The sequence below is a fragment of the Montipora capricornis genome, chromosome 6 (genome assembly GCF_036669925.1).
Source record: "Montipora capricornis isolate CH-2021 chromosome 6, ASM3666992v2, whole genome shotgun sequence".
Taxonomy (NCBI): domain Eukaryota; kingdom Metazoa; phylum Cnidaria; class Anthozoa; order Scleractinia; family Acroporidae; genus Montipora; species Montipora capricornis.
The window spans coordinates 38,819,900-38,828,956 of record NC_090888.1 but is presented as its reverse complement, the minus strand read 5'-3'; the positions used below and the strand labels follow the sequence as shown (position 1 = coordinate 38,828,956).

Below are 9,057 nucleotides of genomic sequence, written 5' to 3'. Positions count from 1 at the left end.
TGAAAACAGTTGCATATGGTTAAAAGGGGCGGACTTAACGTACTTTGAATGAATGTTATCTGATCTGCTTTTATACAACAGTCGTGTAAAATCATGTCAAAGGCTTCACTGACAGGACGGTTTTTAAGGATCCTATAGCGGGTAGGGCATAAAAAGGCAAGGGATAAGTAGACGATCACAAGGCAAATGGACTGGTAAAAAGCTAGAATTAATCCGTGAAAACAAGCTGCACCATAGCACATTTTTGGAAGGAGATTTCTGTGAAATTGATCTTCCATCTCTTTTCATTTCATTGTATTGTATTTTTTGTTTTCCGAACCCGAAAATATCTACATTCGAGGTTACATCAAAAAAACTTAATAAACTGAGAACTTCTCATTCTAACCGTCTATTTTAAATTTTGACATATTTGGCGCCCAAACTGACTTTACGATAATTATGCGAATAATTGCGCTATGATATTGAAACGATACGGTTGGTAAGAAACAAACAATGTATGCGGATAGCCTTTGTTATGAACTCTTCAAAGCACTGTTTGTCTCTTTCCTATGCAAATAGGCAAACGTGATTTGCATTTGTAATTTTGTCACATATCTATACGGTAAAAGCAGATCTTACTATCCAGAAGAAAGTTGAATTTTCCTTCGAGGTTGCCTTAAATATGATAAATATTCCCATTTTGAGATGACGCTGCTAAATTAAGCGGAATCTCATTGATCATCGTTGGGCTTTTGTTCGAACAGCGAAGGAATTTCTGCTTCTGGCGCTCAAAATGGCTGATGAGGTAAGAACGATAAACAATTTAGACTAGTCGAAATTGCTCTGGTGTTACTTGAGTTAAACTTTATGAGATTTAATCACTGGCACATTTTTGATATATGTATGGTATGCTAAAATCGAAAATGTAGCGTTATGGAAGAACCAGTTCCTTTTCATTACATTGCTTCATTATAAACTTAAATGAACAATCTAAGAGTCGCGAAGGAGCAGCTGTCTCTGACCCGGCAGTGATGGATCACAAACACGTCCACATTTTCCTTATAAACGGAAGCTCGCTTCAGTATCGGTCATTCGACAAAATTGTGCTGATTTGTAATGATGGATGCAAATGTTAATCTTCAAGGAATGGAATGCCAATTTTATCGATAAATTAGTCTTTTGAAACTTGTTATGGTTTGCGTACACGTATATAAAGTGTATGCCCAGATATTCCAGATTCGTTATATTAACTACATGAATGATTCAATCTCGAATGTTGTATAGATGCGCATTAGTTTTAGTTTTTGAGTCAAATTACCAACGAAGAGAGGTCGATAGCTATTAGAGTTATGAGACTAGAGTTAGAGTTAACAACTTAAAAAATGCTGAATAACCTTCCAAAATCTCGAATTTAGGATTTTGGAAACTTAACTCTGACTGTACGACAACTCTATGAAAATAACTTTAAGAATAGCTGTCCCCGTTTTTTATCTAATTTACCTGAAATTAAAGGCGTCGAAGTTACCTTCTCCTTCTAACATTCCGTCTGTATTTATGGAGCCTATAGAAAAGTGGACTTTATGAAGGTATCCATTGAAAACTTAATTACCCCTCCGCAATAGGCATGGAGCCAGTTGTGGAGGAATTTCTATTTAATATTTGGGTGTGATAGGAAAAAACTTAATGTGCTAGGAATCTGTGAAGAGTCCGGAGGTTTCAAAGATTTTGTTATTCCCCTGACTATGTCATCGAATCGGTAAAGATCGTTCTAAAGAGGCATTCGGAAAATTTCCGATCTCTTAAAAGGCCCTTAGGAGATGAATTGTTGGTTTCTACATAACATTGCGAGCATGTCGGTGTTCCTCTGAGCTAATCATTTGGCTGTTAACACTGTCTTTTTTCTGTCGATTAAAAGCGCAGCCGCTATTTTCTTAAATAATGAAATCCAATGGCATTCAATTGGTGGCTAAATAATATTCAATAGCAACCTTTACGGTTTTCATTTTCAACATGGGCACTAAAGAACTTTAGACGAAAATTTCATCCTTGCACTCGATATTCTAAATTCTTACACCTTTGCGCACGCGATCTTAATGAAGCACTTCGAAAAAATCCTCCAGGGAGCCGCCATTCATTGAATGTCATGGTATTTTAAAGGGCGTAGAGATAAATGTGACGGATCGTTTGGTATCTATTAAATTCAAAATCGAACGCCTCCTGTTCCCATGGTATCAACGTAAGAATGATATGCAAAATTTCAATTCATTATTTACACCTTATGTTACCAACTCTTGCTGAATACAGTCTCTTCCACTGTTAATTTAAATTAAATAGATTGCGATCCACGATCCCGTGAACTGCTCAAAACAAATGAATTTGTAATTAGAAATGAAGTTAAATTTTAGTGCATCACTGGCCATCGACTGACCTGTGTATACCCTCTCGCTTTTTCCGTCTTACTTACGTACCACCTCGGAAAATCACGGTCTCCGCGGTCCGTATTGCAGATTGACTTTGCAATTTAGGGAGTTTCTTCAATGGTCATTTACGGTACCAATGTTTTCGCTCAAATGATCGAAGCGGTTGTGTCTAGCCTTAAGTTTGTGTTCGGAACAGTTCACAATACACTGAAGAAGTTTGGAGAGCTAGTTACGATACAAAGGACTAAACTAATAATCAAATACTGATCAGCTAAAAATTTCCCGATGCTGCGCTTGATTATTTTGCATTGCCTAGGTTTTCTTGACACACTAGTCCAGTAGACAGTAGTCTTATCATTTGACTCATTCAATTATTAGCTTAAAACGAAATAAGCATTTGCCGTGCTCTATGCATGCGAGCCACTAGACAGTGAGCTCTACATGGCCCTTAACTGCATAGCAACCGTTTCCGTTCCGGGAACGCGGAAGATTTTTGATGTTTTGGCCGCGCGAAAATGGGCCGAAAAATAAGCGCGGCCAAAAGTCAAAAATCTTGGCCCGTTTGAGTTCATTTTCACAGTACACAGCGATAAACAGAGCGCAAAAAACTCAGGGGGCCCAAAAGTTGTCTTCGCTTTTAATAACCTGCCCGTGAATGGGTAGATCAGTTATGTCAACCTTTCGCAGGCTACAGTTTGCAACCTCCCTTCTCGGGAGATAAAAAAACCAAGTAGCTAGATGTTGCCACTGATGCAAGACTGCTTGGGTTTTTGTTTTAGTTTTTTCGAGTAATGGTTTAAATGGAAATTTTAGAATATCTTGGCTGTGGCAAGCAGAAAATACCAACGTACAGTTATTATAGTTCAGTCTTTCTGATTTGTTTAATATCACAAAGCAGCATTTTAACTGATGATCTAACACTGAAATCGACAGTTGCGAGCGTCTCAATATCACAGCTTTTCAGGTCTATAATTTCAGTTGCAACTTCTTCTAGTTGGCTGAAATTTCTAACAACAAAAGAAAGATGGGGATTAAAATACAGTACGTTTTATCTCTCAAACCGGCATTCTAGAGGTTGAATGATATTCATTCTCTTTGAAAATGAAGCCATTCCGGTGTGCAATTACCACTGAACAATAGAAAACGCAAAAGTTTTTATCTAAATTACCAAGTAATTAATTCACTTTCAACTTTTTTACGGTTGTCCCAGTTCCTTTCTTAATTATGTATGTCTGAGATTAGAAAAAAGTGGGAAAAAAGCATATACGAGTTTTAATAAATAAACCCTCTGAAATGGCTTCGTGGCAATTTCCGATCAGCTCATTGCTGCGTACCATGAAGCCTTCACGTGAACATTTTTATCAAATCAAGAGGATCGTTTAGTCTTCTATTTATGCCAAATACATTCCGTTTAGTTTATGAAATGCACGTAGATATAATTTCGCATCTGTCGCATTACACACCACATCTGGATCCTGAATACCGTATCTTCATTCATTTCTCCACTGATCCGAAAAGGTCGATTACCTTCATGTTGCGTTGAATTACGATCACTGTTCTAAGCCTTTTTGCTATTTTCTTGCTTTTTCAGGAAACTTCTCCCTTAGCCGAAGAGCCTCGAGACGGGCCCGACATCGACTACGACCCCGCTGTCGAGCCCGAAGCAGATTCCGAGTACCAGTCGGAGTCTCAGCCCGCGTCAGAGTCAATTACACAGGGCCAGGAAACCATGGAAATTGTAACTGTATCTCTAACGAAGAAGAAAGGTAATATAATCGCGTCAAAAGTCATTTGGGAGGTATTAACGAGGTTTCCTTTTAGTTTTTGGAAAAATTATTTTTCTTTGAAAGTGTTGATTAAAACCACTAGCAACTTAATGAAATATGAATGCTAATTGTTTATAGCTGACAATCTTTGTGTTGAATCATGTGGCTTTTCACGCCGCACACTTATTGACGTATCATGAATGATTTAAGAGTATAAATATCCTTTTCAATCTCAGTACGCTCAGTTTTAAGGAGAGAAGAAAAAATGAAAGTTGAAAATGCGAAAGTTTGGTCGTTAAGTCGTAAGCGTAAATTAGCACAACGCGGCTTTTACATAACATTGTTAAAGCTCAAAAATTAGGTTAAGGAAGAATGAGCATCAATATAGCATAGCAAGCAAAACCAAGTGAAATGTTTCTAGATTCGCTTGATGAACACCTTCCCAATTAATCTCCGTGATCCGCAAATTGCCGGTCGCCGACATCCATAACTTTTATAGGCAATGTCTTTAACGATCACAGTCTCAACAATATTTGTTTGTTTTGGAAGAGGTTTTTTGAGCGGAGCTGTTTTCACCCTGAGCAAAGTCGTGGGAAAAGACATCCCGCCCATTTCCTTGATGCTCTATTAGTTATGGAACTCTCAACTTCATCCCCATAGTCCTCTTTTCTTTTGGTCAGCATCAAGAACTCTGGCCACTTCCAAGGCAGGAAGTCCGCAAATCACGGATTTCTGGCTCGTCTACGCACGCTCAGAAAACAACAGTGGTTGTCAATGGTTACATTGAATATGGATCTTTACTACGTCTGCGCATAAATTGGAGGTGGCCAGATATTGTGGAACCCTACGAAAAAAGAGAGTGTACAATCCTCGCGTCGTAAGTTGAAAGGAAATTGTCTTAAAATGGCGCCTTTGTCGCTCGTTATCGCTATATCCTTATCTTGTTTGGCGCATTTTTTTCTAAAACAGATGGTTACGGGTTTAATGTCAAAGGCGGACGAGACGAGCCCTTCAGAGCCGGAGATCCTAGTATCTACATAACGCGACTGAGACATGGAGCTGCTGCTGAAAGAGACGGCCGTATATCTCCCGGGGATAGAATTATCGAGGTTAGTTACAAATGTAGCATGTACAGTTAACACAGTCTCTGTATCGTCCACAGCACTCTAAAGCACAATTGCTTTTTGCGCTTTGCCTTCTTCATTTTCGTTCTGTGCGTTTAAAAGAATATTTATCCAATACACGGTCTTTTTCTCGATCACGTAAGTAAACTCTTGATTTTGTGTCAACTTCCAAAGCGGTGTCCTTTAACCACATTATGCCACATTCGTGTTTATTTATTTATAGAGCGCCTTTTAATTGCGCGTCGTAAACTCATCACAACAGATCAAAACAATGCAATGCGCCAATCAGAATTCGAGGCAATTACATGTAACCGACGGAAAGGGCGGGAAAGAACGGGTGTGCAACAACAACGTTAAACACCACTGGAAAAATGTTCCTTTGGTTTAAATTGTTCTCCATTTATACAGTACATAACTCATACAACGTTGATTTTCTGTTTTCCTGGAAATTGTAAACAGATCAATGGAGTTGATGTTCGTAACATCACACACAATGAGGCGTTGGATTTAGTGCGAAAAAGCAAAGGCGGAAAGCTAACCCTTGTTGTACAGAAAAGAGGGATTCAGGTACACAGTTGGCTTGGTCTTTAATTCGAAGATGTGACGACAAGTTTATTTTATGATGAACTAAAGATTTAATTCAGTTAATTTTTTTTGATTGATTAACTACCACGGCTTGGATCCATAACCGAGCAATGAAGAGGAATGGGTTCGATACCGGGTTGACGTCACAAAATAATTGATCGCTGTTTTTCAAAGAACCAACAAAGTGCAAGTTAGTCTATGACGTCAACCCGGTATTAAACCCATTCCCCTTCATTGCTCGGTTAGGATGCAAAGTATAACCACTTTTCCCGTCTTTCAAAGCAAATAAAAAAGTGAATTCTCAGTCCAAAGGTTCTAAAAACAACACGATGTATTTGGGACGATTTCGGAGAATAAATAAAGTGGAAACGTTTGTTGAAGTGATAGACACTGAAACCTGTTGCAGTTATTGAAGGCCGCGGAGTTATGATATAAGGGAAGTTTAAATTTCACGAACAATCAGGTATACGTTTCGGCTCGCCATGAACCCAGCTATTGAAGATCCCGTAGTCATGGTTAAAGGTTGTAACACTAAATTTCAGTTGATCTAAAATTGTGATATTGATGAAAAATGCTTGAAAACGTCTGCTGAAGCAGATGATCTCGCAAGTCCTCTTTCAATAATAATTGCTCTTCCTCTTTACAGAACTAATGTATTTAATTCTTTTTTGCAGTTCACAGATGAAGATGAACCTTCCAGTCAAGGCGTTATTAGAATTGAATTGCATCGAGAAAAGAAAGGCAAGAGGATGTTTCATTTTATACCTCCTTTAAGCGCGAAATTAACTCTTTGACATGTTTGCTTGCAGGGAAAGGACTGGGTTTCAACATCCGGGGAGGTAAAGACAGCCCCTATATCCCAGGAGATCCAAGTATCTTCGTCACCCGAATAAACAGTGAAGGAGCGGCCGCTAAAGACGGAAGACTAAGTGTTGGTGATAAGCTTATTGAGGTAAAACGGAATTTCTGTTTCCACTCGCAGTCACAAACAGGCGATGATTCAGACAATTCTTAGTTCGTTTCGTGCAAAATTTGCGTCCTTTGCAATGACTGCGCAGTTTTCCCTTTTCCCTGATGTACATTCTAAACCTTGTCGAAATGTCATGTCAGTTTTTTCTACACCAAAGTAGAAGAAGTGGAAAATGTTTTTGAAAGGAACGGATATTTCGAATTGTTCAAGACGGTAATTGACCTGATGACATGGAAGTTCCCTAGCAGAACACGTTATTCCCAAACCAGTCGTTTAGTTTCGACACTTTGCATACTACACACGATTCAGTCGAAAAAAATTAGAATTTTAAGCATGGCGCAAATGTTATTTTGTTTACTACCTTCGTTCTGCAGTCACAGAAAATCACAAAAGACGCAAACAATTACTTGATGACAAAACCATAACACAAAAGTAACTATGCAACCGGTATTATGCGCGGTAAAACGCTTGCGATCAAATGACAATTGTCTATTGCTCCAATCGTCAGGCGCAGAAAAATAAAACCAATATGACTTTCGACATGCCACAGAAAAGTTTTTAATACTTTTAAAGCCGAAATCTCGCTCCACGGTTTCAACCAGTCAGAAAAAATGAAAGCTTCTTGCATGCAGTTTCTCGCTCGAAGCGTCGGTTGCGAGCATTTCAAACTTGGCTCTTATTGGTTGATTTCTTGTTTGTTTTTGTATCCATTGGTCACAGCTATATGACTTAGTTTCGCGACACTTTATTCAAACCCCTGTAATGACAATCACGTATCTCAAAGTCAACAAACAAGTCGCTTATTGAATAATTAACACTTCTAATCAAGAACGCAATTAAGAAGCTAACTAACGAAGCTATTAGTCACTGCAATTTAAACATAACAAAAACGTTGACACTGCCAAATATCTCTCAACAAACAGGTAAATAATGTAAATGTCGAGAACAGTACAGTGGACCGAGCAGTGGATCTCATCCAGTCGAAAAAAAAGCTGGTACTGCTTGTGGAGAAAAGAGCTTTGCAACAAGTTGTGGTAAGTTAACGCAATTTACCAGACCCGAAATTAACTTAAAAGAAAAGCTTTGATGAAGTTTAGTCATTCGTTTTAGGACCCCTGCAAAAAGCGACGAGCGAGACAGCAAGCCCAAGCGTTGCTAGTTTTCCAACGTTTGTATCGCCAACAAGGCTTCAATGTGCATTTTATTTATGTTTACTTAGTCGCCATTGGGGATTATCTGGTGCAACATCGTTCATAACCAAATTACTAACTCGGTGATTTAGCAGCTTTTTTCGATGATATGGCTGGACTTGTTTTGGCTTCGATTTAAAAGGGCTGAATGTGAACCAGGTCAACTTCAGCCTGACATTGACGTATAGGAGAGGTCACCCAGCACTAACGCCCTTGTTCAAATCCTAAATGACGTCATTTGATGATTTCAATCCCACTGAAATCTACCTTTGGGTTAACAGTAATGCATGATTCCCCTACCCTCTAAACTATTTCTTTCGCAGGAGGTAAATTTCAATACCGAAAAAGATTTATTTCAGGTTAATTTAACCCTTTGTCACCACATTAATGCAAGAAATTGGAACTAGTTTATTTCCACTACCAACCTTAGTAAGAGGCATGGAGACGGATGGAGAGATGCTTTGCATTCTACTGACTTTTGAAACAACACATTTTTATTGCAAAACAGTTACTGACGCCATCATACGTAACGTGGTGTATCTCCAACTATCTTGGTGGGTCAACTGAGTGACAGTGGCCGTTTTCACACTAGAGATGGATAATCCGTCTAAGACGGGTTATCTGTCCAGCATGGATAATCCGTCTTAGTGTGAAAACGGAACGGCGTTCATTTTAGACGGATAATCCGTCTGATTATCCGTCTATATATACGGATTTTGAGGACGGAACATCCGTCAAAGACGGACGATTCGTCTTGAATTCACATCAGGACGGATAAAGTCATCTTATTTTGCCCTGAAAAGCCTGGAAATAGAAAGAACGCACTGAGTTCTGGGAAGGAAAACATGGGGTCTAAAGTTGCGAAAACGAAAGCAGGAAAGAAACCTCGAAAGAGTACGTGGAAGGAGAATGAAATCTTCCTTTTTGCTACCGTTTTTTTAAAATTTGTTTAAAATGTTTTAAAAATTGCCATGAAGTGTTTCCAGAGTTGTAATTCGCGAAACGTTCCGATAGAGCGTTGAA

General features: G+C 38.8%; 1 protein-coding gene across 1 annotated transcript in view; it reads left to right on the top strand.

Moving 5' to 3' along the window:
• The first annotated feature begins 574 nt into the window (after window positions 1–574).
• LOC138052081 (anoctamin-7-like) overlaps window positions 575–9,057 on the top strand; it is a 58,806-nt gene continuing 50,323 nt past the window's right edge. Inside the window, exons 1-7 of the mRNA XM_068898444.1 lie at window positions 575–784; window positions 3,991–4,165; window positions 5,135–5,274; window positions 5,749–5,856; window positions 6,549–6,615; window positions 6,684–6,826; window positions 7,768–7,878. Coding sequence (XP_068754545.1) covers window positions 773–784; window positions 3,991–4,165; window positions 5,135–5,274; window positions 5,749–5,856; window positions 6,549–6,615; window positions 6,684–6,826; window positions 7,768–7,878 — 756 coding nt within the window. The 5' untranslated portion in view covers window positions 575–772. The remainder of the gene's footprint in view (window positions 785–3,990; window positions 4,166–5,134; window positions 5,275–5,748; window positions 5,857–6,548; window positions 6,616–6,683; window positions 6,827–7,767; window positions 7,879–9,057) is intronic.